The sequence below is a fragment of the Momordica charantia genome (genome assembly GCF_013281855.1).
Source record: "Momordica charantia cultivar OHB3-1 chromosome 11 unlocalized genomic scaffold, Mcharantia_2.0 BLBB01000011.1, whole genome shotgun sequence".
Lineage (NCBI taxonomy): Eukaryota > Viridiplantae > Streptophyta > Magnoliopsida > Cucurbitales > Cucurbitaceae > Momordica > Momordica charantia.
The window spans coordinates 5,392,624-5,420,183 of NW_028275159.1; the positions used below are offsets into that span (position 1 = coordinate 5,392,624).

A 27,560-nucleotide genomic window follows, 5' to 3' on the forward strand; every position below is an offset into this window, starting at 1 on the left:
TCCCTCTAAAGCAAAAAAAAAAAAAAAAAGTAATCTAAATTAGTAAAAAGCAAGAATGCAGGGGTGACAATTAATCTACATGATTTATTTATCTCATGTATTTTATTCATGTATATTTGGTATGGATACTATTTTAGCTTCTAAGGTTTTTAATCCTAGTTCAATCTTAATTCATAACTTTGTATACAATTTATTTTTGTTGTTACTTAATTAATTTCTTTAGATTTGAATTATTGACTAACCGCATGTATAGCTCAAAAACTTTATTTAAGAAAATAATAAGACATACTGATCTTTTGTATTAAATAATTTACAATAAACTAATGGCAAAGATTTTGAATGATCTTTATACTAAATTAAGGGAATAAACATAAAGTTATAAAATTTATAAACTAAAATAAAATAAAGCATGAAACTTTACGCAACCTTTTAACATAATTCAATAATCGAGATATGATTTACTTAATCGAAAAGAATGAAAGCTTAGATACTATGTAGAATTTAGAGGTAATTAAATAATTAAATAGTTTATTGTCAACAACATACCCCACTTGATTTATTATTGTATTTTAAAAAAGAAAAAAAAGTAGAAAACATGGGGAAGAAAATGAAAAGGGGGAGCAGAGGAATAATTTTGAGTAAAGAAAGTAACAAATTTAATGATTATAAATAATATTTATCATGTGTTTAAGGAATTGGATTCCAGCCTCCAGGGGCGGGAATGGCAGCCCTTGCCTAACCATGCAATTGGGAAACCCTAATTTCCACACGCTTCTATCTAATTTCAAATTTCAAATTAAAGAATTTTAAACCAACCTTTAACTTTTACCATTTTTTTTTTTTTTTTTTATTTTTTTTTTTCGAAATCATCTTTTTCTTTATTTGAAGATTGGACTCTTTTGATTTATATATGCTGCCCTTCCTGCTTTTGGTTTCGGTCTGTCAAAACCCGCACCCAATTAACTTTCATCTATTCCAATTCCACCCCATTTTAATTTTCATCAAAGTGATTCAATTATTTTTATATTTTTATATTTTTACAAAGGTTGATTTCAATTTCTACGACAAGCGGAAGGTGTCAGGTATGCTTTTGTCTTTACACTCTTGACTATTTGTACACATAAATCTAGCATCGATATTATTTTGTTGAATGCACTTTAATGCTTAAGTTAAAATTTAAGTTGGAAACATACGGATGGAGTAAATAGAGTATAAATGGTAGTAATCTCGAAGGTGAGAGTCTAGAATGTATATATGCGAATCCTCACAACGAATTGTGTGGAAATTTGGGTTGCTCTCTCTCTTATATATAAAGAAAGAGGATGAGTGGGGAACACCGTTCCAACATCCTCTTCCCCATTTGTGTTGCGGATGGGTGTGGTGCGGCAACGCCCATAACAATTCTCTAGGTCGTATCACAGTTTGGGAATAGATTGTCAGCATTTGATCACCCGCTAGCTATTCTTTATACAGATCGTTCAGGTGTGTTTGACACTGAAACTGATGCACTCGAAATTGGGTCTGATATACGCTCGATCTCGAACTAATCTTCTTTAACCCAAATCATGATGTGATTATATCGAACTTATGATATATGACACCTTGATTTTACTCGATAATAACGAATAGCTAATCAATAGAATATTAAAATAACTCAACTTAATCGGTCGAGGGTTCATATCTCCCTCCTATATTAACCTAAAAAAACAAAAGAGAGACATATATGACTGTTAATGAATTTTTATATTTTGTAATTAATTTGGGTGACATCAGCAATTTTGTCCACATCAATAGTGGCCATCTCCCCGCAGCAATAACGTAATTGAAGTATTTGGAACAATAGTGGTAATCCCATTCCTTCACGCATGTATTGCACTTTCCAACTTAACTGACCATAATCTTGCCCAAATATTCATGTAAATTTATTGTTTTCATCGCATTCGTTATTATTAATTTTAATATAATTTCCTTTCAATAAATTTCAATTTATCCAAAGTCCTGAAGGCTTTTTTTAACATTCTTCAAAGATTTAATATTTAAATGAAATTTATAAACTGATATTTAATTCAATGTCTCTATATTATCTTAACATTGACTAAAAATTTCAATTGATCCACTTGGTCCAATTATTAAAAAGAAAAAAAGTGAGTTACACTTATTATATTATATGTAAAGTTGTAACTCTCGTGGTATTACCAATGAAAGGAGAGGGTTAAGAGAACTAAGAAAATAGATAATTGTGTCTAAACAAAGAAATGAGTGTTGCGTATACAGTATACATAAAAATGAGAAAAATAAATTTATAACCTAATGTGAACATTTAACGAACTTGTTGATGGTAAAAAATCTACTACTATGTACACAACGAAATAGCTAACAGTCTTAATTCTCTCGCCTCAACTAAGAGTCTAAGTAGGAACTCTCTTCTCTTTATTGTTATTTAGCAAATCCCAAATCCAAATAATACAATAAAAGATTAAGAGAAAATATAATAAACAATAATTTATATTGGTTCATCCTGAATTACGTTCAGTCTTTGGTATACGAGTTTTACTACGATAAGAATGTTATAATGAGTTTCAAAAATACTCTACAAAGCTATTTTGAAGTAAGATACTTCAACGGTGGTCAATTGATTTCTAAGTACTGCAGTAATATCTAATTTAAAACATGAAAGTAGGTTGCCGACGATGCACCACGTCCAAAAACTCGTTCTCCTTTTCTCTTTGACAAACCACGGCTGCCCGATTCTAATTTTGTGCCACTTAACATAAAACGGCGAAAAAAAAAGATTTTTATAGTAAAAAAAAGAACATGTTTGAGAATCATTTACTTTTATTATTCTCTAAAATTTTAAATTAAAAATAAAATATTTAAATAAGAATTATTTTTTATTCAGAATTTAGATGTTAGAATTATTTTTTTATATTTATTATGCTAGTTAATAAAATGATACTTTTATTTATATTTTTTTAAAGGAAAACGTTGTTTAATCAATTTGATTTTGTTGTCAAATATTTCATTTCTTAAAACAAAAAAAAAAGAAAAAGGAAAAAGAGAAGTATGGAAGTTACCCAGTCCTAAAATTTATTTAAAATTAAATACACGAACCAATAAACAAAAATATTACCCGAACCAAAATTATTGAGATTTTTAAACTTAGCCATTGACAAAGATTTAGGGAGATGTACCGGAGAAAAACAAAATTAGGGAGATGAAAAATTTACCGCCCAATAAGAGAAGGCGGTGGAAGTGGAAGGCTACAACTACATAACCGTCCAAACGCGGTAACAAACGGCGGGGGAGTTTCAACAAGTGGCCGCCACGTGGATTCAGCACGAGCTGCCACGACTCTCGAGTAGTCAACCACGTGTGCACCTCATTCAACAGATTGCGAGAGCAAACTGACACTTGTCCCTTTTCTTTCTTGTTTAGCGGTTAGCCGTTGGAGTTATCTTACCGAATCAACCTTCTCCATTTTCACGACTTTTAAACCACACTCCGCAAATGACTTCCATGAGTTCAAATTTAAAGCATTTCAGGATTCATCTGGGAAGCAAAATAAGCATACTTAAGTGATAAATGAAATACATTTCCAATTAAAAAATTGTAAGTTCGAACTTCTATTCCTACCTGTGAAAAAAAAAATTAATCTTTAATATTTCAATTTATTTCTCTTTTTCTTTTTTAGAAATATAATAACTTTTTTTTTAAAAAAATTTGTCCATCTTGTTTCTTATTATTATTGACTTATAATTTATTTTAAAAGTTTAGAGAACGAGAAAAATAAAAATTAAAGATAAAAAAAAAACCAAAAAACAAGAGGCAAGGTAATGTGATTAAAAATCTCTACATGTCTCTCAAACGTTGTATTTTGATTACAAGTGTCAGCAAAGATCTACAAGATCAAAGCCAATTGTATTGGTTTTGAACTTTGAGAAAATTATATAAAACAAATGCGAAATGTAATTTACGAACATGCCCCCAGCTTCCATTCAAAATACTCAATTCTGTCAACTGCTCATTGGGTAGGGGGATGCATCCGACAATAGCTTATTAGTTATTTACTTCCACTCCTTGACACGTGTACCGAGCGTGCGAAACGGACCCTACCAGTCTTGAAACGGCCGTGCCGGTAAAATGGGCGGTTGCTCGGGTCCCACTTTGGTATCGACCCGGCCCAATGACCCTCGAATCCGATTCATAGCGCCTTTGCCTTTTATTTTATTTCATTTATTATATTTATATATACTGGCTTCAGTCTCCTCTTTCCCTCGCTCTTTCCATCCAATTCTAAACCTCTCTTCACGTTTCTCTGCCATCATTTTCTTCCTTTCCTTTCCTTTCCTTTCCCTCTCCCTGCAATCGAATTCATTCCTTAAGAACCAGAAATACTTTCAGATTCCGAATCCGCCTTCTTACCAGAACGCATTTTCCGTTGCTTTTATTGATTAGTTTCTGTGTATTCTCGGTTTCATCTTTTGTCACTGCGATTTACACTTCCAGGAATTTCCTGTCCAGTTTCTCGTCATTCGTAGGTATAATCTTCTCTTTTCCTTTCTTTTATGTAGTGTTTTTGTGTACTGTTTTTGTTTGTTCGACTCTGCTCTTCGCTTCGGCGAGGTCGGTTTTCCGATCATTGGTGATAATACTGAATCACCTCGTTTCTTTAATTTCCATATGCCGGTTTTCAGTCGTAATGTGTCTGAGTATGCTTTTTTGGAGCGGAGTATGTCTCTCGCCGTCGGCTCGGAGGCGGTTTAGGATTGTGTTTGTTCGCTGATAAAAATACGTTTTCATTTTGCAGATTAATGGATAATTTGGGAAATGACTTCCTCGATTACCTTGTTGATGACTATTACGATGTGGCTAATTTCGATGACGACGACCCTTTTGGTGACGAAGAAACGCAGAGGAGCAGCGACGTAGAATCTCTGGACTCTGATTTCGAAGATGATCTTGAGATGGTATAGTATCCATGCTCTCATGACTTTTCCTCTTCATCTTAGCTTTGGTTTGGGGAAAAAAACAATTACAGAAAATGACGTTCGACTTTTACAGAGCAAGTCAAGAACTGATACGTCTGCGTTGGAAGCTAGAAATGGGAAAGACATACAAGGCATACCTTGGGAGAGGCTTCATTTTACCAGGGATAACTGCCGCGAGACACGTTTGAAACAGTACAAAAACTACGAAAATCTCTCACGCCCTCGAGAAAACCTCAAAAAGGTCAGTCGTGCTCTGTCACTGTCTTGCTTTGTAGGGCCGTCGCAGTATTATCTCTCTATTATGCGTAGCAACCAAATAAATTGAAAATGGGAGACGTGGATTTCTTTTAGAAAGTTGCGTTAGACTCAAGGAAATGGGAAAATTGACTATCTCATGTAATTCCTAAATTGTTTTCCTGTTTTTTAAATAATATAAATTACGGATGTTACATCCATCCACTGTTGCGTTAGCGCTCGAGGCTACTCTCTTTTATTCCGTTTTAGACTTTTTTTTTCTTTTTAAAGATAAATTAGTAAATATTATGCACCTAGATCAATTTGTGAAGATTGTCTCTTTTTTTTTTTATTCAGTTGGTTTTCTTGCGCTTTCTTGCTATACAGGAATGCTTGGAAGCAGAGATGCGAAATACTTTCTATGACTTTCAGTTCAATACGAGGCTTGTCAAGTCAAAAATTGTGCATTTCCAGGTTGAGACTCGTATTCATAGTATTTGTTTATTCTTCTTATTATACTTGATTATTAATTTTGGAGAAAATGTTCGCATGTAAAGTTGTTTTAATGTTTTGAAGGATTTTTTTTTGTATTTTTTTTAACGTCAATTCTTGGGTTGCTCAGGCTTTCTACATTAGTAGATCCATATATGCTAAGTCGGCCGTGTAACTCTTAGATCTATCTTATATATAGGCCGTCAGGAAGTCATTGCCTTTTGAATTATAAGAATTCTGAGTTTTCTCATAGAATCAATTTCCTGTTCAAGGTGCAATCAAATTTCACCCAAAACCAATATTTGTCATATTGAGTTGAAAACATTATTAATCTGTCATGGATTTAACTGTTAAGTAACTTGTCTTATTGGTTGTGGGTGTTCAAATCATCGAGTTACCAATTTGCTTTGTGGTTTATAGTATGTATTGTTTCTTTTAGAACTTAAATATTATTTTACTATTTCTTCTCCCAAGTGGCTGAACTATAATTCTATGGAACAAATGAAAAATACTTAGCTTAGGTGCTGACGGCCGTTAAATTCTTGATGGCAAGCTGTGGTGGTCACAGCAGAGAGGCAGCACCACAATATTGTCCTCGAGCACTTATGATAGCGACATTTATTGGTCAACTTCTAGAATTACCACCTCAGTGCCTCTTATTTTTACGTTTCGAATAAATTTGCTTTTTCCTGCTGTAGATGCAAAGTGTCTGTTGTCTGTTCGTCCTGATTTAGGTTTCCCACTTCTTACGATGAGGTTGTAGGTGTGTTGCTTTATTGGCTGTTAACTATAATATATGAAATTAACCCCTATTTGCCATTTAGGACTGCTATTTCAATTTATTTCAGCATGTAAAGGAGGTGGGAGTTTAACTGAGCAGCTGGCGCAACCTTTAAATGGTATGATAGGAAATGATCTGAGCATTTAAGCCTTAAGAGGCCCGCAGTAAAATTCCTTTAGTTAAAGATCTGCCTTACTCGTAAGGGTCTAATTGAAGTAGTTGATTTTACTTTTATGCACTTAATGATGTGTGTATTCAGATGCGATTTTTGTATCGATGCTTCATCTTTGATAGCTTTTGTGATAATTTTCTTGTGATAAAAAAGATTGCCCTTCGTGTCAGTTGATCTAATTTCTTAGAGAATTTCATTACTAAAACTTCAGCATCCAAACCAGTCAACTATAATTTTCGTTCAGCTGCCCCATGTACGTCCTCAATTTTATCTGGGAGTTTGTTTCTTACTTGATTTCAGTTTTTTGTCTATAATCATCTGATCCATGAGTGTACTGACAGACTTATTTCTGTTTCTTGGTCCTAGTGTGTGATATTTCCACCACTTGCTTTTCAAACATTTAACTAGGCGGCCTTGTTTTCTTTGTATTTATAAGTAGTCTTGTTCTCTCTGTCTTTGTAAGCAGTCTTGACTTTTGCATTGCATATATTTATCTCATTTCGGGTTATGGTTCTGGGATGTCATCACTGAATGATTCATATAATTGTAAGATTGGGTTATGTTAAACTCGGAAAATGATGATGAGTCCTATAGGAGCCTCAGCCTAGTGGGTCCTCCTAGTTCTTTCAATTTTAGTTCATCCTATACCTTCATTTGAGCCTCTGCCTAGTGGGTCCTCCTAGTTCTTTCAATTTTAGTTCATCATATACCTTTATTTGCTAACGGACCCCTGTTTCTTCAAGGTTATCTGGTGGTGGTCGAGTCCGCAGTTTCATTGCCAGGTCTAAAATGTTGTGACCCCTGATTCTTATTTTGCACACTAAATTTATTGTCGATGTTAAAGTTGGAACTTTTCTTTGAGTTTCCATTCTATTATCCAACTTTTCACTGTTCCACGACAGTTCCAATATTTTGTTGGTTCTTATAGAAACACTCTGTTTTACAAACCTTGTTTATTTTCACCACCTGTGTGGAATTAGTATGCTACAGGCTTAACTTGGTGGTTATTCTTTTTTATTCAAAGTTGTGTTATTCATATGTCAAGTCATTTGGACACACAAACGATAGCATTAGGCTCTAAATTTCCCAACAGACGAGTTAGTTTAAGTTTTTTGCTTTCTGGAGTTTGTGAAGACTTAGTCAAGTTTTTCACTTTCTGGAGTTTGTTGCGACGAGCACACCAGAGAATCTTTTTATTACCAGTTTGATGTTTAATCTGCATCTCTAATTATCCTACAGTAGTGACTGATGTCTCCATCAATTTTTGTCTTTCAATATGCGTAGCTGAGAAATCTGTTATGGGCAACTACGAAGCACGATGTATACCTAATGCAGAACTATTCAGTAGTACACTGGTCTTCATTGCTTCGGAGGAGCAAAGAAGTACTCAATGTAGCTAGACCAATCGTGCCCACCTTGGTATGTCACTAGTTGGAAACTATGATAATACCGGTTATTTTCCCAAGGTCCATCCAGGTCTTTGAATGATCGTCTTGATTAATTTTGATGGCTTAACACAGAAGCACCCTGGAATGACGTCTCAGTCACTTTCCAGAGTTCAGATCAGCACAATGGCGGTTAAAGATAATCTGATTGTTGCTGGTGGTTTCCAAGGGGAACTTATTTGCAAGGTGTGCAAGTTGGGAGTTAAAAATATGAAGCACACTTGATAACTTCGTATACATTTTCCTTGTATGGTTCTGAGCGTCTGATTTGTCTTTCTTATGTTTTCATCCAGTTCCTGAATCATCCCGAGGTTGCATTCTGCACAAAAGTTACAGCAAATGAGAATGCCATCACCAACGCAGTGGACATCTATAACAATCCAGAGTAAGTGTCATTATCAATGGGAAAAATTGACCAAGTATGAAATGTCCCGTGTCTACTACCATAAAAAAAGATGAGTGACATGGTAAACGATCGTTGTTTTAATGCAGTGGTGCGACAAGGATCATGACGGCAAATAATGATGCCAAAGTTAGGATTTACGATGCTGAGAATTTTGCTAGTCTTAGCTGCTTCTCATTCGACTGGTCTGTAAATGTGAGTGCCATCCAGTCGGGTTCTCTGTCATTGTTTTTGATAATTCAACATGCGTCCTTACACCATTCTCTTACAGAGCACATCCGTCAGTCCAGATGGCAAGTTGCTTGCAGTTCTTGGGGACAGTCCGGATTGCTTGATCACTGATGCGAATTCTGGCCGGGTGAGTACTTCTTGCTTTTTCAGCGTTTTAGGAAGAGAGGGGTAGAAATAATGGGATACTAAATGGTAGATTTTAAACAGGCTATTGGGTGCCTCCAAGGGCACCTAGACTATTCTTTCACCTCCGCATGGCATCCAAATGGGCATATTCTGGCCACGGGGAACCAAGACACAACCTGTAGGCTGTGGGATGTGAGGAAAATGTCAGAGTCCACAGCTGTTGTAAAAGGGAGGATAGGAGCTATAAGATCTGTAAAATTCACCTCAGATGGTAGATTTATGGGTATGGCCGAGCCAGCAGACTTCGTGCATATCTTTGATACCCAATCTGGTTACCTTGAAGGGCAAGAGATTGATTTGTTTGGAGAAATCGCTGGCATATCCTTCAGCCCAGATGCTGAATCTCTCTTTGTTGGTGTGTCTGATCGAACCTACGGGAGCTTATTGGAGTTCAACAGGAGACGTGATAATAGGTATTTGGACTCCATGATCTAACTCCAACCTGGACTTGAACCAGTGTTCTACTCAAAGTGGAAACTGCACCTGTAAAATCATTGTGCAAGAGTTTGTATATTGAAGTTGAGAAACTAAGGCAGCAATGCATAGGGAAAATTATAATTATAAGTTTTAACGTTCAAAGGTTTGAATGATGGAGAATCTTAAAGTACATTTTTTGATCTTGAAAGTAGGAAAAATTAATTGGAAATTTCAATCGGATATTTATATATTGTAAATTTTGTGATTGTTCTTTAGTGTGGAGAGGAACGGGAAGTTGGAATTTTTCTACTTCTCTATATTTAGGGGTATCTACGTTCGCTCTAAAGATTTGACGAATTTACACTTTCTCTAAAGATTCGAGAGACATCAAAAGTTATTTGTATTTGTTATTTGATCGTCAAGAGATTTCAAATTCCTGATTAACTAAGCTGTGTCCTTCTGAGAAGTCCTTTAAGACGTGTGAGCCATAGATACTCATAGCAATTAATAAGTGAGCCATAGATACTCATAGCAATTAATAAGGTTATGTGATGCATGAAGACCCATAACATAACAATGCCGGAGTAGTTGCTCAATTAACTCACTTTATAGGACAACTTATCCTTTGGGAAGATAGGGGAGAGAGTCCATACTCCATAGCTGGAATTATTGGTATTGTGCTAAGCAGAGTCCTATACTCCACACCCTCATATAATTATAGGATGCCCAATAAACTTTTTTCTACCCAAATTTGCCTCCATCATTCAACTATATTCTCTTCTTCGGCTGAGAAACTTGATAGTCACACATCTTCTATGGATAACAAGTTTGATACTTAACTTGGAACTACACTTCAATTTGAACCATATCTTATCCAAAAGCTAGTCAGAGGATACCAGCGTTCCTCGCCTTGGATGTGTGGGCTGTGGGATTCATTTCTCTTTTGCTATGGATCATCGATACTACCCCTTTTCCTCGGCTCGAAGAATTGAGGACGAGTCAATAGCCGAATTGCTTCAAGGGAGTAGCCGACTGCACTCTTCCATGTTAATTGCTTATAGTCCTCTGCAAGTTGCAGGAATTTCTTGGGCTTTTGATACCCCTCTTGTCCTTAAAAAATTGCAGCATCCAGCTTTGATCGTACATAAATTAAAATTTACGTTAGGTTTCAAAAGTCATATTGAATCTCTAATCAATCTGATCGAGAGTTCAAGAGTTTAAATTCTCGCAACTTGTTTCTCTAAAAAAATAATAATAATAATACTACAATTGAAAAAAAAAAAAAGCAATACATACATAAAAAGAAATTGAGACAAATTGATTGAAAAGCAAAAAAAAAAAAACTGAAGAGGAGAATAGAGAAGCAGCCTTCATTCATAAATTCATCCCTCCCGCAGACTCAGACTGGCAGCACGTGACTGAGTTTTTCAAAGTCTGTGAAGCACCCCGCTTCCCAACATACCCCAACATCCATTCCGGATTCCCTCTCTCTCTAAGCCCCAATTTGGTCAATTGCCACCTCCGCACCCTTCCATCTCTCCCACGCGACTTCCAGCGCGTGTTCCCCAAACCATCCAACAATCCGGTGTAATGTCGTCCACTGACATCCAACTGCGCGTGGGCCAGAACCCAAGGCCTCGCCGGCGCCGGACTCCAAGTTCTTGTCTTGTCCCACGCACGTGGCCTGTTCGACGCCACGCCACTTTTATTCTTCCCTCCGTAACCCTAACCCTATACTTAACCACGGTTCCCAAAACTTAACCACACACCTACTTAACCATGGTTTGGTTAAGTTTCCCCACAGCGAAATTAGCCATTAAAGTCCGTCCGTGTCGTGTCGCTCGCTGGTCGCATCCGCATCGCCCCTCATAGATGACTCCATCCTCAGCCGTTGGATCTTCAATCCCATCCCCCATCGTCAGAGATTAAACAGTTCCATTGACCAACCCTTTTTCTTTAATTTAAATTCTAATAATTTTGATTAATGCACATAATACATGCACGTTCTCATCTTAAACTTTAAAGATTATATCAATAATTAATTAGCTTCATAATTAAACTGATTCGATATTCTCTTGAGTCAACCCATGAGAAGGTTGCTTATGCGTTATGATATTATTTTCGGAAGTAAATACCATGTTTAGAACATAAACTAAGCTAGTTTTTTTGTTTTTTTTTACCTAATTAGACAAATAATATAATCTGAGGTCAAGAAAATGACATCATAACTTTTACTATAATCACAATTAGTGGATGGTGGAGGAGGCGATTGAGGTGTAAAGTAAAATAAAGCAATCACCAAAATTAAAATTCTGGAGCTTTCCCTTTTCTGGCAGACTACACGTCAAAATTACAAGGTGGGAAAATGTCATTTAAGGTTAGGAAAATTATCTTGAAAATGAAATAATAATTCCACAATAAAAAGGAGAAATTTCAAAATTTCTGCTTATCCATTGGCCCACTTGCTATAGTTTCAGGGAGTAAACTGTAATCCATTTATCAGACAGAGCTGAAAACCGTGTGGGCTCCCAGGTTGAGTGACTCGATCGGAGCCATCCATCAGCTTCATGCCGACGAGATCCAACGGATAAGATTTGACGGTAGAATTGTCAGAAGGGGGATGAATTAATTGTGTGCAAAGCAAGAGGAAGAGTAAAGTGAGTAGTGAGTAGTGTGAACGCGGTTTTCTGGTCAACCAAACTTTGAGGAGAATCAGTCTCAGAGATGATGAGCGTAATTGTGAAGCTAATCTACGGCGGATAATTGAGAGATTTTGTATTAAACGCTGTGATTAATGGAAGTAAATTTGAGGCTTTGGAGGCTTATAAAAGGGGGGCATCTCGTGGATTTGTAGGCGGAGAGACAGTGAGCATTTTCAGAAAGCTTAAAAAAAAAAGAAAAAATTGTGTGAGAAAAATCTCAGTTCGAAGTTTGAACTTTCTCCTTCTTCTTCTTCTTCCCCCCCTTCTGCAATTTCCCCGCTTCTCTGAATCCCTTTCTGTTAATAATCTGTCTTTCAGGTTCTGGTTTTTGGGTTTGTTTTTTTTTATAATGAACAATTACCAAACTTAGGATTGTGCGAAAGCCAGGTATTTTCAGAATCGAGATCCAGGAATTGTGTTTTCTTTTCCATTTCATTTATTTCTTCTTTCTTGTGATCAATCTGTGTAGAGGGTGAATTTTAGTCCCTCCTCAAGGTTGGTTTTCTTTTGGAGTTGAAGGGGTTGTCTATTTTATAGACCTCTTTGACATATTTGTAGTGGTAGCAGCTCTTTTCATGATTATTGCCTGTTCTGTCTTATTTTAAACAAGAATCAGGTTCATCTGTAAGGAAACACTTTTTTTCTTCTTGTTTTTGTTGTTTTAGATTCATTTTGTTTTTGTAAACTATTGAAGTAATGGCAGCTGCCATGGATTTCTACAACGAAGGTCCTCAAACAGAGCACTTCGGTGGCGAATTAATGGAAGCAATCGAACCTTTTATTAAGGTTGCTTCCTCTTCTTCTTCCTCTCTCTCTACAAATTTCCCATCCTCTTCTTCTCCTTCTCTCCCTTCTTCTTCCTTCAACAGCTACCTCTCTTTCTCTCACTCAGAACAGTCCATTGTGTACTCAAATGGCGGCTCCACTTCGATGAACCCAGTATTTTCAGATGGGTTCTCGAACCAAAACCTCATAGGTTTTGAACAGCCGTCGTTCACAGTTGGACCCCATCAGTTATCATCACCTCAGATTCCCCATTCCCAGCCTCATATCAATCTTCTTCAAGAACAGGCCCCACTGGCTTTTGGTTGGGGCCAAAACCATGAGCCCCATCAACCACTGCCGTGCTATGAACAGAGAGTTGCCAGTTTCCTCAGCCCCAAGCCGATCCCAATGAAGCAAGTGGGTTCCTCTGCAAAATCCACCAAGCTTTACAGAGGGGTCAGGCAGCGGCATTGGGGGAAATGGGTGGCGGAGATTCGACTCCCGAGGAACCGGACTCGGCTCTGGCTCGGCACCTTCGACACGGCTGAAGAAGCTGCCTTGGCATATGACAGGGCAGCCTTCAAGCTCCGAGGGGACTCTGCCAGGCTCAATTTCCCGCACCTGAAGCACCAAGGCTCCTGCGTTGAAGGCGAATTCGGCGAGTACAGGCCGCTGCATTCCTCAGTTGATGCAAAACTCCAAGCCATTTGTGAAAACTTGTCCAAGCCACAGAAGAAACAGGGCAACTCAAAGAAGTCTGTTTCTGCGGCTAAGAAGTCCAGGTCTCAATCCTGCTCCTCGGCGGCGGAAACAGTGGCTGCGAAGGTGGAGAACTCCCCGTCGCTGGCTGTGACAGAGAGCGATGGGTCTGCAGCATCTTCACCTTTATCAGATCTTACGTTCCCTGAGTTCACAGAGTTGCAATGGGATCAGAATCAAGCTTGGGACAATTCAATGCTAGAGAAATATCCTTCTGAGATAGATTGGGCGTCGCTCTTACCTTGATAATTTGATCGGAATCTTCAGCGGCACCTGCAACAGAGTTTTTAAAAGGTTGCAGGCCGAGACTATTCTATTCAAGGCTCAAATTCTTTAGAAATGGGCATTTTGTCAATATCATGTAAATGTCCACCATGGTCAGCTGGTTTTTTTTCTTGCTAGACCATGGAATGATTTAATTTTGGTGGTTTTTTCTTTTCTTTAGTCAGTCAGTGGTAGCCATTGTAATCATTTTTTCATTGGTATGTTACTATTCAATATTTTGTGGTTAAACAAGATTATTAACTTCGTTGATATTCAAAGTGGCCTGTCAGACAAAATTTGAACAATTAGATTACAGAATGCTCATTGAATTGAATAATCCATACAAAATAGATTGGAAGATTTAAAAAAGAATGTACAAATACAAGTTGATCTCATTCTCTTCAGGAATTAAAGGCCCCTCTAACCTATATTTACCTTTCCGGAAAAATATTCACACTACTTGAGCACTAAGAAATCGAGTATCTGGAAAGCTAGGAAAAAAAAAATTAAGATGTAATACGAGCAGAGATTAAAACTATACTATTGATTGAAGGAAAGTTGAGACCAGAAGTAGTAGTAGCATACCAACAACAGCAAGAGGAACTGCATATTTAGCTTGCGATTCGAATCTCTCAAACCAAATCAATGATCATATAAATTTGCCAAGTTCTATCTTCTTCTTGATTGCCTTTTGACCATGATATATAATGGAATCTAATATCCCCGAAACAGTGAAAACTCCTGAACGAAATCGTTAAAAAGTTTAACAATGCATCATTACAGAACCACGAAGTAAACTTCTCTTCAAAGTGGGCAAAAAAAAAAAAAAAATCTGCCTTGTTCACGACTTGTTGAGTTAAGTCAATGAGAAAACTAAAATAGTAAGAGGGCCAAAAGGAACGATAAAACTTGACATGAATTGCATCAATAAATGAAGTATTTTTAAATGTGAGAAGATTTTATGAGGATACTTATGGCATGGTTTCCTTTCTCAACTTGAGGTTCAAATAGCTCTTGTGAATTACCTCCAACAATAGCGCATACATTTGTCAAGAAGTGAAAGAATGAGATTTGCTCCTCCGTGAATGTCACCTGCAAAATGCAATATGAATCATTAGGTAGTTAAGACACCCCATATGAAGCAATTACATAAAGATTAGAAATGGAGGTCTTTTGCAACAAACTTTAGCATAAAATAGAGATCACACCTTTATAGGGGACAGATCATAGAAGAAAAAAACTCCATGAAGAGACTGGAAGCTTTCTTCGTCTAGGCCCCTCAAATGTTGAGTTACAGAGAACTGCACTTACAAAATATGATCTTAAACGCCATGCCCAACAAATAACCATCCGAGGAAACTAGAAACATTCGAGTTCAACTCAACCTGATTTGACTTAATAGCCTTCCCTCTCACATCCTTGTAAACTGTAGGCACAACCTGCAAAGAAATTCCAGAAATGCATCTCTCAAGAAAGAACTCTACCATTCGACATATGGAGTATGGACTGCAGAATGTCGGGAATGATATTGCAATTCCTAACTTCCTATTTAGGCTATGATCCGAAAGAGACACCTGCCTACCTCCTGTGAGATGAGGGTTATAATGGAAATGCATTTCATTGGAAGTATAACTCTAGAGAGTTTAAAAAGTCGAGGGGACAGAAATACTTGCATAAGACTGGAAATATTTCCCAGACATCGATCCATCCAAAAAACAAACAGTATATCCTAAATGGAGAAGTTAAAAAATAAATTGGCAGATGAATAACTTCTTTTTTCTCTCCCTCATCCACACCAGCTTGTCTACACTCCTCAATTTAGACAAAACATGACATTCCTTATGTGCATTTAAGAGATTAAAATATAAGTTATAAATTAAATAATGAAAGTCGGATCAAATTAAGAATACAAGAAAGAGTGACAATTAGAGATATCAAGTAACTACAGAAAAGTTGAAAAGATATAGACACCATGAAAACTGTCAATTCCAGAAAGTGAGAAGAATAAGAAGAAAAAAGATGACTTGAGATATCGAACTTAGAACCACCTTGATAAAATATTGGTACATTCCACCGAGTGATTCTTGGCTCCATTGCGCGCTTGAAGCAGAGGTAGAAGAGAGAAAAAAAGGGAGAGAATGTGAGGAAAATAACACAATCGGTCAAGAGTAAAAGGATGATTTATTAAACTTCAACAAACAAAAAGCAGCCTACCCATCAAGAGGATTTACAACACCAGGAAAATCATCTCCAAAAGTTAATCTGTTAATCCTGTGGCTTACCTGAGGCACATTAAAAGATAAATGAGACAGGTTACCTGTATATAAGTGTAGTAAAATTCTCATTTCAAAACCAGTTCCTTACATTAAAAGTATCCCACTGAAATGTTGCTAGTGGATTATGGATGTGGAAATACGATAGCTGAAAGCTTTTCCCGGGTGCAAAGTGAAAATTTCCAGCCACCTTATTAACTTCCAAGAACCCATGTATATTGCATCCTTCACCTTCTTCATTTTTCACCCTTTGGAAGAAACCTTCTCTTTTGCACTAAAAACACGAGTAACATTTGGCATATGAGAGAATACATTTCACCCAGAAAGTATAATCCAATCTGGCAACTCAAAAGTCAAAAACAATAAATAATATAATACTGTGATTCCAAGTAAATTAGGTTGATAACATCCATCATAAAGGGAATAAACGTTGTAACAAAACAACAAAGAGAAGAATAGAAATCAACAGCACGATAAGTTTCCCGAGATTGAAAACAGAACATTGAAAGAGAAAGGCTTCATTAAATTCTCTGGTAAACAAACCCTAATTGTCAATTTCAGCTACTCAAAGAAGGGATTTTAGTTAAACTCTGCACTATCACTATGATAAGTGTTATCGAATGATACCAATTTCAATCTTCTCTAGCAATAAGTCATTAGATAAGATGTAATTATTTTAAGGTGGTGTCTACAATGGGAAACAAATTGTCAGAAATATCACAAAATTTAAGGTACATTCACAAGTCAATATCATTCAAGAAAACTACTCTGTTCAAATAGATTTCAAACAGTCCAGTGAATTCAAAATTTTATATGACAATTTGCAACTGAAAAGAAAACTATTAAATGCTTTTATGCAGAAAAAGCAAGCCAACCTGGTCAATTAGATCTGGATGAGACAAAGCCCAACCTTTCTTTCGATAAGCTTCACGCACATCTTGACAAGAATTACAACAATCCTCATCGAACTGAAAAGCAGAACACGGGAAAGAAAGACAAAAATAATACCATTAGCAGTTAATTTGATTGTACAGTTGAGTTTTTACCGATCAAATCAACATAGCTATAGCGAAGGATATTCTTAATTGGCTATGCTATAAAAATTTGAATTGGCAGGGTAGTTCGATATAGAACTCGAGTAAACTACTGAATGTACCCATTTATACCTATGAAATACAGAAATAATACTGCATTCCTCTCAAGTTACTCATAAAGAACATGAAAATGCAATAAAACATTGTTCCAACATAAAAGTCCAAACAATGAAGTATAAACTTACTGCCCCATAGCAGGAACCACAATATGTCTCATTCTGCTCGAGTCTGCCACCATGTCTCTGTAATGGCCTCCCAATCTGCATGAAGTAGAAACCGTATCTATAAGGGAGAAAAGAAAGGAAGCAACTCATAATTTTGCTGATCCAAAAGTTAACAGTGCAGGTACCCAAAGCAGCAATCACCAAAAAGCATGCTCTTTATACATAACATCTGGTCTTGATTCTATTAATTGTTAATAGATACTGAATGAAAAGAATAAAGCCTTTTGGAAACTTTGCAGATTGGTAAATAGTAATTGAAAAGACGATGCAAAAGAAATTGCATATATATATTTATATACCTCGGGGGATCCAATAACATCTCGTCTTGATTCTATTTCATTGCCTTTGTAATCTATTCTTTTCTTTACTATATCATGTTTCTGCATAGTAAAAAGACATCGAAATACAATATTTAGCTGTTAACATTAACCAAAAATATCCCAACTGCCAAGCACTGCTTATATGTGAATTTTAAATGGCAACAATAATCATTCACAGCACAGTTTAGGATAGCATACCACATCAAGGTGTTGCTCTCCACTTATGTCCATAGCATCAAGACTGAGAACAGAACATGGAAGTGCAGGAAACGTAACATCAAACTGCACATTGAATATATGCACATCCAAATGCAAGTCAAGGAGCATTTTCAAAGAGAGAATGGTAAAAGAAGAACGAATAACTGAACATGATATGTGAATACATGCAACAAATCTTAAGAAAGAAAACAAATCCTTTGAAGTGTGTACTACATAAATAAATAAATAAGACAAGTTTCAATTTTGCAGGTAAATTACATTGATACGTAATTGTTCTCCTCTTGAAGTATCTACTACAAGCTTTGTTTCTGTTACAGTATGGACATACAAACCTGAAATTATAAGAGAAGCTCACATATGTTATAAGATAGGAAAGGAAATGTAACAGCCCCCTCTTTCATGCAGCAAGAGCCAGAGCTGTGAATGAGACAAGAACAGAGTAACCAAAGAAAAAAAGAAACAGAAACAAGGTACTGCAAAACGCCAAGAGACGAACAATTTTAACCGCGAGGTTACAATTTAATTACAAGAAACACGTTTTTCTAGAATGAAACTTGCCCAAACATCTAGAAACAGCACTTATTTGTTTACTAATTTACTCAGTAATAAACCACGAATAAAATAATAATACCCAAAAGATAAACATGATAGTGACAAAACAACCCAAAGAGCCCCACCGCATCATTTCATTCCTGGATTTTTCCATTAGTTCCGAATTTGCAAGGACGAAGAAAGCTGCAACAACAAAACATAGCATCGATAGATTTAATGAGAAAATATAAATGGCGGACGTACGGAGCTCGGAGATGAAGAGCAATAGCATTATAATGGAGGAAGCGATAGTGATGAATCCACCGGAGAGTGTACGGCTGTAGAAATCTTCGCTGATTTTCGGGTAGGCGTCCAATTTTCGAATCTTGTTCGTAAGGCTTTCCATCCTAAAGAGAGAGATCTGGGTCGGCAAGGAAGAAACTTCTTCTTCTTTTTCTTATTTTTTTATGGATAATTTGAAGAATTTTATGGCGCAATGCTGTAAGTAATTAATTGAAGATAAGAAACTTTCAGTTTCAAATCTTGGAACGCCCCGAAGAAGGAAGAAATTGGAATTTGCAGGGAAAAACAACGGGACGTGCAAGATTCGGAAACCTAACTGGATTAGAATTAGAAGTAGAACCCCTTCTGTTTCTATCTAATCTTTCTACTCTTCTGATTTATTATGTAGATTTCATGAACGTCAAAAATATTGATCCAAAAATAGATAGTCATTTGCTTGTAACCCCCCATACTTCTCAGCTTTCGGATTTCGACCCTCATGTATCGTCGGAATTACGTCTCCGGTCACCTTTCCAAATTATCTGCAGAATTTAAATTGATTTCTTTTGTTTATGTCGTGTATTAATTATCGTAAATTATTACCCGATGTACAATAATTAATACGAATGATGATGATAATGATAAGTGCCCACTTCAAAGAATATTTAAGCACGAGTAATGAAAAAGAATTGTGGCTACTTGATGACGATTCTTTTTTCTTTTCATGGTTATTTTTCAGTTTATGAATTTGGAAGCAATGATATTTTTTAATCATTTTAATGTTGGTTTTTTTTTTAATTAATAACAATCTATAGCTATAGCTATAACTATAACTAGAATACTTACCCATAAAAAAATTTGCATATCCAAGTGTGTAGCCCAACACACCATAATGTTTAAGTCGGACAAAAGATTCGATTGAGAGTAGCAAAAAGTAGGGTTTTGTAAAGCGTAACTCGCTCCCCAAACCTATTCTCTTACCTGTTGGGTTGATTCAGAAGGATCGATTAGAGTGAATCTGGTTTGATTGGGTGGTTCAGCTTAATCAGATTGCGTTGAGTCGGATGATCATGCCTTGGTCAGATCGAATCTGGTTTAGTCGGGTGGTTCCGTTCGGACAAGTTGACCTATGTCATTTTCTTGACCATACCATTTCTCCTCTTCTTTTTCTTTTTTTTTTTTTTTTAAATATGAAGAGTAAAACTTGCTTTATTATTTTTCCAGAACTGTTGCAATATAGTTGCATGGAGAGAGAACATGGAGAAACTATATGGAAAACAAATATGATACACATCCACGGTATATGTTAAACTTTTACGATCTCTAATTACGATCCGTGTTACTAAATATTCATAGGTTAAACTTTTAATGACGTTAGATTTCCTGTTCAGAGGAAGAGGAAGAGAGAGGTTTGATAATAATTGGGCAAAGTCCAAAGTCTAAATCCAACTGCCAAGGCTATGCTCTCATGACTCATGAGGGCCCAATTTCTCAGCACAAGACTTTCAATTGCTTTCCAACCCCATAATTGCATTTTCGCTTTAATTTTATTTAAAACAACTATGCTCTTTTCAACTTATAACTATTTCTCACTTTATTGAAATCAATCAATCATATATAGTTAGAAGAAAAATAAAGTAAGATAACATCACATCATTTGAAAGGAGAAAAAAAATCCCCAAATTCATATCTTCTTAACCATCATCATATCCTTATATAACATTAAACTTAAACAACGAGAAGTGTTCCATCTCGAATAATAACATAATTCTTTCTTTTTTTTATTTTCTTTTCTTAGTTCAACAAAATGTGTGGTGGGAGATCAAACCTTCGATGTTAGAGAAGATAATAAGTATGTTATTTTTTAAAAAATACAGGGAAAAAATAGTAAAAAAAAAGAAGATACTTCTCACTGCGGGTAGTCTCAACGTTTATGCATTGGTGGACCTCTAGAATCTCATATTATCAATCCAAGACCAATATTCTCCTTATGGAATTTTGTGTCGGAGTTTAGCCCGTAAGCCACTAATTATAGGACTCTATCTCTGTCTCAATTTATCTCGAGTTGTGTTTGTTTTAATACCTGGGTAGGAAAATTTCAATGTTTGTTGCTAAAATGTTTGTACTTAGATAATAGTTGTTAAGGGACGAATATCGACATGTCACATGTCGTTAACAAATTGACTTAAAAGTCTAAGGTATAACACTTCAGACTTCAATGTACCAAACTATATGGAAATCTAGAAGTTCGATGTATAAGGTCGAACTATATCTAAGCAATTTAATAACTTGTCAACTTCCCCACTACCACGACTGCTAGACTCCCACCGTTCTTCTTTGAGCGAATCTGGTTGCAAATTATATACGAAGTAGATCAGCATGAGACTTACATGAGCATCAGAATACTCACTGTTGTAGGTCTCTTTTCAGTTTGTTGGACGAGAATCCCTCAACTAACTAGATGACCTATGAGGAAAATAATTGACTTCTTAACGGTGAGTACCAAATCTTGTCTTTACCACCATTAAAAATTTAACAACTCATTATTTTTTGAAAAAAATCTATGTTTTTGCATTTTTCATTCTTAATTGTCAAATATTTAATGATCGTGAGCGAAGATCAGCACTCTAGCGATAACAATTATTTGGAAGATTTTTGTTTAGAGGTGTGAATTATTAGGCGAAAGGGGGAAGAGGATTAAAAAAGGAAGGGAATATCTGGTTGTCGTTTGAAAATATTTGTGGGACAGTTGGGTGGTTGTTTGATAAAGTAAAGAACGCATCGGCAGAAGAAGGCGTGAACTGAGAGGGGCGTTTCTCTGGCGTGGGCGTATCATTGGATAATGAAACAAACCCCGTGGGGCTTCACTACTTTTTTCTTCAATGTGTTTGACGAAAAGTAAAGGCCAAGAAAACGCAGCCCGCCTGGTTCTTCACTTCTTCCTCTCTCTTCCTTCAATTCATTGAGACCCCATTCCATTTTTAAGGCAGGCAAAAAGGAGTGTTTCAAAATTTTAACAGATAATAAAGTAGACACTGACACACCCAACAAAAGCAGCGGCAGCAGGGGGCCAAAACTGAACCAAATCCTTGCTCTCTCTCTCTCTCTCTCTCTCTCTTCTTCTTCTTCTTCTTCTTCTTCTTCTTCTTCTTCTCTGATCCTCTGCGAGGAGTCTGAGGACTGTCTTTTAAAAACCGCACATCCCAAAACCAAAATCCCCAAATGGGCTTTGCGAGAAAAGGACTTTTTTGAAACAGGGGCACTATGAAATTGGGCAGAGATGCTAAAGCGATCCATTCGGCGGATTTGTTGGTGTGTTTTCCTTCTCGATCGAATCTGACTTTAATGCCGAAGCCGCTTTGTAGTCCAGCGAGGGGATTGGATTCCAACAAGCTCCGCCGCAGCCACCGCCACCACCATCGCCGGAGGAAATCGACCTCCGCCGCCAGTCCGCTGATATGGGCGAAACCCAAGACAATGGGGTCCGAGATATCGGAGCCGTCGTCCCCGAAAGTGACGTGTGCTGGGCAGATAAAGATCAGGCCCAAGACCGGCTCCTGCAAGAGCTGGCAATCGGTGATGGAAGAGATTGAGAGAATTCACAACAGGAGGAAATTACGGAGGAGGAGGTCTAATTGGGTCGAGTCTTTGGGGTTCAAGAAAGATATAATGCAATTCTTGACGTGTTTACGGAACATCCGGTTTGATTTTCGGTGTTTCAAAGCTTTCCCAGAAGCAGATTTCACTACGGAAGAAGAAGATGAAGAGGAGGAGGAAGAAGAGGAGGGAAAATCTCAGGAAAATCAAGTGGGAGTTGAGGGAAATGAAAGCTCCAGAACTGCATTTTCTAAATGGTTTATGGTTTTACAGGAAAGTGGGGCTAGTAATGGGATTTGCAGAGAAAGCAATGGCCCGCCATTGGCACCTCCCAAGAATGCTCTTTTGCTAATGCGATGCAGGTCTGCTCCAGCAAAGAGTTGGCAGGAGGAAGAAGAAGAAGAAGAAGAAGAAGAAGAAGAAGAAGAAGAAGAAGAAGAAGCAGCAGCAGAAGAAGATGAAAAGGAAGTGAAGGTGAAGAAGAGCTTGAAATGGCTAATGGAGGAAGAGAACAGAGAGAGATTGGTTATGGAAATGGGGCCTGATTTCTGCAGAATGTCATCGGAGATTGCAAAGGAGACATGGGTTGGCAGGGATTTGTTTTCAAGGAGTCGGAGTTGGAAGGCTTGATTATCTCTGAATTCTGATATCCTACATTTTCCTTTTCATGCTTTGAATATTTTTCAAATTCTGGAGTCTGAATCTTTTTTGAATCTTCGAGTATTAATGGTTTTGGTTGTATGTTGTTGTACAGTTACTTTATAATTTGGTTGGAGAGGATTTGGGTGTCGTGTTTAAGTATGAGACACGCATAAACTCAAATATAATAGATTGGTTTGTCAATCTCTCAAGTGTTCGTTCAATACCAAATAATGAAATCTAATTAAGGGATTTCTTTCTTTACTTGTATTTTCTGTTTTCTGAATTAAAAAAAAAACGTGTTTGTCTCTCTAATCAAACGTGTTTGCTTTTTCTTCCAAAGTCTAATCAAATCAGAAAGAAGTGAGCTTGAAGACATTGATTCTAATCATTCTATATTTGGCCCCTCAAGTTGTCCATGATATTTAGTAAACCTCTTTCTTCTTTTTTTTTTTTTTTGGACCCCCCAAAAGAAGAGAGAGAGAGAGAAAAAAAAAAAAAAACTCCCCACTATTATGTTAGAAAAGTTTATTACTTTGCTTGTTTCAAAAGTTTGCTTTTCTTTGTTAGAGGTACTTGTATTGTATCTAAAGGATAAAAAATAAAAAGTTACAATCTTAAAGTTGATATAGCCCCCACCCCACTGTGGAAGGTGATTGGCATGCCTGTTCAGACATTTTGTTCTTTTGAACGAAACTTTACAATAAAATATTTGACATATGGACAAACTTTTAGGATAAATTCATTCTTTTGGCAAAACTAAGAAATTGGTGACAAAAAAGTATACAAGCAAGAAACGAACCAATGTAAGTGTATTATCATCTCATGTCAGGTTGAAATATTCTCCATTCTTTTTTCTTTTTGAGAATAAAGAAGAGTAATCAACCATGACACAGCCACAATGTAAAAGGAGGAGATATGTGACGTAAAAAATCCCTATTGTAACCTGAGATCAACTGTTATAAGTATATGAATGATACGTGTCAAAGCTCAACTTTTGTGCAGTATAAGTAGTTTCCTATAATTTACAGGGGATGGACAATGAAACTAAAGTAGAAACAGGGGGCATGAATTCGGGTTTGGCGTTACCAAGTGAAGCGGTTGTGCAAGCAGGCTCAAACACTCATATATCAAATCCTGGCATTGCAAACGAAGAAGCAAAGGCCTCGACCCGGTTGCGGAGCTCCACAATATCTTTGTTGTTTTGTAGATTGTTCATAATATCTTTATGCAGTCTTCCATGTTCTCTATGAATTACTATTTTTGTGATCTGAGCTGCTTTAAGAAGAATCTCAGCCATCGTCTCAAAATCAGCCTCTAAACAACCTCTGGTTGTCATTGCAGGAGTGCCTGAACAAGAAGAAAATAAGTTTTTATATGTGGCGAAAGTATAGATTTTCTCTCTGAGCCATCAGTTTATCAGAATCGTGGGACTAAAGGGGCTGGTGAGTACTAAACAAGACGAGTTCACACCTATTCTCACTCCTCCAGGAGAAATGGCTCCATTGTCGCCATAGATGGCACACTTGTTGACTGTAATATGACAGAGCTCACAGATCTTCTCATAATTCTTGGCTGTAACAAAGATTAAACACCAAAAGTATCAGAAATTAGTGGCCAATACAACTTTAGAAGCTGTTTTCCCAACCCTAACAACCCACGAGGGACAACTTTAACCAATAAAAAATCCACTAGAGTTTGTGTGGTCTTGACTCTAAAATCATTTTCCTATGTAATATAATGTCTGTATCGTACAAACTGAAATATAATTTGCGCATATGAACAATAATGTCAAAGCCATGAGGAAGGTGCAAGGTGTGTGAAAAAGCGAGCTTGGTACCAGAACCAAGTCATTGAACAAGCCCCCAGTAGTTACGGGCGTTCTAGAAATTGCTTTCTGAATGATTAACTCATAGAAATATAAGAACCACATTATCGTAATTCTATAAACTGGACATCCCCAATAATTGAGAAGCAATCAACCAACCACTTTAGCATGGCGTGAAAAGCCAGGTTAGATAACGGGGGGACAGCTATGCTTGAATTATTTCACTCTTGTTTGACCAAGACAGGGCAATCGAAACAATGGATTTAGAAGCTAACTTCATAGTCCAGCATAAACGATTAATGATAACCCAAAAAGCACAAAACTAATCACCAAAAGTTAGTATCTAAAGGGTCTCATCATACAAGAAAACTATAAAAGAAACTAAACTTACAAAATGAAAACACAATAGTAAAAGAAGAGAGCTAACAACAGCATTTGAAATATTGAAAACTACAGTGCAATTAAACAATTCATCTCCAGAAGGAAGCAAATATCTGAGTACAGTACCTGTTAGTCCCAAAGGAGTAAGATCCCACAGAACCAAATGATTGTCGGTACCATCAGTTACCAATCTGCATTTTCTTCTCAATAAAGCTGATGCTAAAGCCTGTGCATTTTTCTTCACCTGTCGAATATATACTCCGTACTCGGAAGAAGCCACTTGCTTTAACGCTATGGCCAGTGCGGCAATATGATTATTATGGGGACCCCCTTGTAACGACGGGAAAACGGAAAAGTTTATCCTCTCCTCAAAGTCATAAGTATCAGTGTCATCTCCATGAGTTAGAAGCACGCCTTGCTTCCTCGATTTTAAACCCCTCCTGAAAAATATAATACCTCCTCTGGGCCCTCGGAGACTTTTGTGTGTAGTTGAAGTAACTATATCACAATATTCAAACGGACTAGCGCATTCCTGCAGTAGGGACAGAGTAATAAAGGCATAAATGAGCGGTAAACTCAGTGGCATACTTGGCTTATCGCAACATGAATGTGCTATGTCAATAACTTTAAGATCGATAATATGATTGGAACTAGCAAAAATGGGGGGGAAATTCAAATTACTATCTTGAGGGATAAAATTATCCCACCCCACGACAGATTACTTTAATCGAACTTTATCATAATGATGAAAAATGTTGCTGGTGTAAAGAAAAAAGCATGGTCTTACAGAAATCTTAAAATTTGACATGACGAATTCAATTATAAATCTCCAAAATGAACCATAATGTTATCAGAAAAATCCACACCTTGGCCGCCACAAGACCACTTATATGGGCCATATCACACATCAAAACTGCTCCACATTTGTCTGCGATCTGCCTAAGCCTAGCATAGTCCCACTCGCGCGGATATGAGCTTCCTCCACATATGAGTATTTTCGGACGATAATCGAGTGCCTTCTCCTCAAGCTTATCATAGTCGACATACCCAGTTTGGGGGTTCACTTTATAAGGTAGACTCTCAAAGAATATAGAAGAAGCTGAAATCTTCTTCCCACCCGGAGTATAATACCCATGACTCAGATGTCCTCCAGACGCTGAATCCAAACCCATAACCCGATCCTTTGGTAGCAAAAGCCCTGTGTACACGGCAAAGTTTGCAGATGTACAAGAGTAGGGTTGCACATTCACTCCCCACTTTTCAGAATCAAGATCAAAAGCGGCCAGCGCTCTCTCACAACAAAGTAATTCAATCTCATCTATGTTCTGATTACCCGTATAGTATCTAGCGCCAGGCATTCCCTCGGAGTACTTATTCGTCAAATGGCTACCTAGGGCTTCCATCACTGCCCTGCACACAAAATTTTCCGAAGCAATTAATTCAATCCCCTTGTATTGTCTCTGCCTCTCCTTGGCCATGATTTCATGAATTTCCGGGTCAGCGACCCGAAGCGACTGATTCCCCCATGCCCTAACAGACGCTCGCCTCGCCTCAAGGCTCGATTCATCCGAAACCGCAACCCGTTTCGCAGATGCCTGGTTGAGAAATGATTTACCGTCTCTCTGCCTCTTCACACGCAAGGGCTGCCCCAGAAGACTGAACTTCTCATCCTCGCTATGACCATCAGCATCCCCGTTTACAAAACAGAATTTCTCATCCTTTTGCTCATGGAATTGCAGCGGATACGAGGAGTTCGAAGCCGTCGAACACAAATAGCTGGAATTGTCGCCAATCGAACTTCTAGATACCGAAGACGTGGCGTGAGAACTAAACCGTAAAGAAAGATCCATATTCCCAAAATTAGCAGAAGAGGAATTGAGGGGGCGCCTAGGGATAGGAGTAGAAGCAGCAGAAACAGCGACAACAACGCCTGAAGAAATTACAGTGGCAGTATCGCAGGGAGGAGCGGCGAGGGGTTGTAGAAGAAGAAGAAACTTCCATGGAAGGTACGGAAAGAAGGGTGTGGAAGAAAAGGAGAAGGAATTATATTTATTTTATAGAAAAATAAGGAAATGCAGTTTAATCGGAGAGTGTAGAACAGCAGTTAAGGAGGCGATGAATCTGGAAGCAAAGATGGGAGGGAAGGGGAGATGACCGGAATAGCCGGTAGCGTGAAGAATCCTAGTGGGTAAAGGTATAGGTGGGCGAATGGCACGTGGCGTGTCGCTTCCAAAGCTTACGTCAAAGGTTCTCACGGAGATGGAATGACGTCTAGGTTCATAAATGTGCAAATAGTCGTGAGAGAGTGGGGCCCACTGCCAGCGTGTCGTTTT

The 27,560-nt window shown here is 37.3% G+C and overlaps 5 protein-coding genes across 11 annotated transcripts; 3 read left to right on the forward strand and 2 right to left on the reverse strand.

Annotated features, from left to right (window-relative positions):
- Nucleotides 1-4,260: 4,260 nt before the first annotated feature.
- On the forward strand, nucleotides 4,261-9,606 carry LOC111009908 (putative WD repeat-containing protein C2A9.03). Of its 6 annotated transcripts, none has more exons than XM_022283181.2 (10): nucleotides 4,261-4,538; nucleotides 4,808-4,967; nucleotides 5,062-5,229; nucleotides 5,610-5,696; nucleotides 7,952-8,086; nucleotides 8,188-8,298; nucleotides 8,406-8,497; nucleotides 8,605-8,710; nucleotides 8,787-8,873; nucleotides 8,954-9,606. In XM_022283181.2, the coding sequence occupies exons 2-10, from the start codon at nucleotides 4,812-4,814 to the stop codon at nucleotides 9,365-9,367; spliced, it is 1,356 nt and encodes a 451-aa protein (XP_022138873.1). In that variant the 5' UTR covers nucleotides 4,261-4,538; nucleotides 4,808-4,811; the 3' UTR covers nucleotides 9,368-9,606. The 6 variants fall into 6 exon arrangements, with proteins under 6 accessions (XP_022138873.1, XP_022138944.1, XP_022139179.1 ...); XM_022283252.2 differs by having other exon boundaries at nucleotides 8,191-8,298; XM_022283487.2 differs by lacking the exons at nucleotides 4,261-4,538; nucleotides 4,808-4,967; nucleotides 5,062-5,229 and adding an exon at nucleotides 6,563-6,613 and having other exon boundaries at nucleotides 5,626-5,696.
- Nucleotides 9,607-12,183: 2,577 nt separating this feature from the next.
- On the forward strand, nucleotides 12,184-14,117 carry LOC111008119 (ethylene-responsive transcription factor RAP2-13). Its single transcript, XM_022280710.2, has one exon. The coding sequence runs from the start codon at nucleotides 12,748-12,750 to the stop codon at nucleotides 13,819-13,821; it is 1,074 nt and encodes a 357-aa protein (XP_022136402.1). The 5' UTR covers nucleotides 12,184-12,747; the 3' UTR covers nucleotides 13,822-14,117.
- Nucleotides 14,118-14,192: 75 nt separating this feature from the next.
- On the reverse strand, nucleotides 14,193-19,441 carry LOC111008107 (uncharacterized). Of its 2 annotated transcripts, XR_002601065.2 has the most exons (14): nucleotides 18,765-19,441; nucleotides 18,228-18,301; nucleotides 17,949-18,032; nucleotides 17,730-17,810; nucleotides 17,392-17,466; nucleotides 16,988-17,080; nucleotides 16,204-16,386; nucleotides 16,054-16,121; nucleotides 15,888-15,939; nucleotides 15,225-15,278; nucleotides 15,048-15,140; nucleotides 14,865-14,931; nucleotides 14,425-14,580; nucleotides 14,193-14,330 (listed from the first exon to the last, which is right to left on the reverse strand). XR_002601065.2 is itself a non-coding variant. In XM_022280699.2 (13 exons), the coding sequence occupies exons 1-13, from the start codon at nucleotides 18,904-18,906 to the stop codon at nucleotides 14,489-14,491; spliced, it is 1,158 nt and encodes a 385-aa protein (XP_022136391.1). In that variant the 5' UTR covers nucleotides 18,907-19,441; the 3' UTR covers nucleotides 14,266-14,488. The 2 variants fall into 2 exon arrangements, 1 of the variants encoding a protein (XP_022136391.1); XM_022280699.2 differs by having other exon boundaries at nucleotides 14,266-14,580.
- A 2,093-nt stretch (nucleotides 19,442-21,534) lies between these two features.
- Nucleotides 21,535-23,282, forward strand: LOC111016595 (nucleolar GTP-binding protein). The gene has a single exon (XM_022292074.2). It carries the CDS (start codon nucleotides 22,047-22,049, stop codon nucleotides 23,007-23,009), a length of 963 nt encoding a protein of 320 aa, XP_022147766.2. The 5' UTR covers nucleotides 21,535-22,046; the 3' UTR covers nucleotides 23,010-23,282.
- Nucleotides 23,283-23,802: 520 nt separating this feature from the next.
- LOC111008604 (serine hydroxymethyltransferase 7) lies at nucleotides 23,803-27,389 on the reverse strand. Its single transcript, XM_022281354.2, has 4 exons — nucleotides 26,094-27,389; nucleotides 25,354-25,759; nucleotides 24,492-24,593; nucleotides 23,803-24,368 (listed from the first exon to the last, which is right to left on the reverse strand). The coding sequence occupies exons 1-4, from the start codon at nucleotides 27,075-27,077 to the stop codon at nucleotides 24,142-24,144; spliced, it is 1,719 nt and encodes a 572-aa protein (XP_022137046.1). The 5' UTR covers nucleotides 27,078-27,389; the 3' UTR covers nucleotides 23,803-24,141.
- Between the last annotated feature and the right edge of the window lie 171 nt (nucleotides 27,390-27,560).

What these genes read in the sequence shown, in the direction of transcription:
- LOC111009908 (XM_022283181.2), top strand. Translation starts at nt 4,812, where the DNA reads ATGGATAATTTGGGAAATGACTTCCTCGATTACCTTGTTGATGACTAT. An exon ending in GACCAATCGTGCCCACCTTG is followed by an intron (nt 8,087 to 8,187) that starts GTATGTCACTAG and finishes GGCTTAACACAG; the next exon opens with AAGCACCCTGGAATGACGTC. An exon ending in CTGATGCGAATTCTGGCCGG is followed by an intron (nt 8,874 to 8,953) that starts GTGAGTACTTCT and finishes GATTTTAAACAG; the next exon opens with GCTATTGGGTGCCTCCAAGG.
- LOC111008107 (XM_022280699.2), bottom strand. Translation starts at nt 18,906, where the DNA reads ATGGAAAGCCTTACGAACAAGATTCGAAAATTGGACGCCTACCCGAAA. An exon ending in GCTCTTCATCTCCGAGCTCC is followed by an intron (nt 18,302 to 18,764) that starts GTACGTCCGCCA and finishes TTATAATTTCAG; the next exon opens with GTTTGTATGTCCATACTGTA. An exon ending in TTCAGTGGGATACTTTTAAT is followed by an intron (nt 16,122 to 16,203) that starts GTAAGGAACTGG and finishes AATGTGCCTCAG; the next exon opens with GTAAGCCACAGGATTAACAG.
- LOC111008604 (XM_022281354.2), bottom strand. Translation starts at nt 27,077, where the DNA reads ATGGATCTTTCTTTACGGTTTAGTTCTCACGCCACGTCTTCGGTATCT. An exon ending in GTGGTCTTGTGGCGGCCAAG is followed by an intron (nt 25,760 to 26,093) that starts GTGTGGATTTTT and finishes TCCCTACTGCAG; the next exon opens with GAATGCGCTAGTCCGTTTGA. An exon ending in TCCTGGAGGAGTGAGAATAG is followed by an intron (nt 24,369 to 24,491) that starts GTGTGAACTCGT and finishes CTTCTTGTTCAG; the next exon opens with GCACTCCTGCAATGACAACC.
- LOC111016595 (XM_022292074.2), top strand. Translation starts at nt 22,047, where the DNA reads ATGAAATTGGGCAGAGATGCTAAAGCGATCCATTCGGCGGATTTGTTG.
- LOC111008119 (XM_022280710.2), top strand. Translation starts at nt 12,748, where the DNA reads ATGGCAGCTGCCATGGATTTCTACAACGAAGGTCCTCAAACAGAGCAC.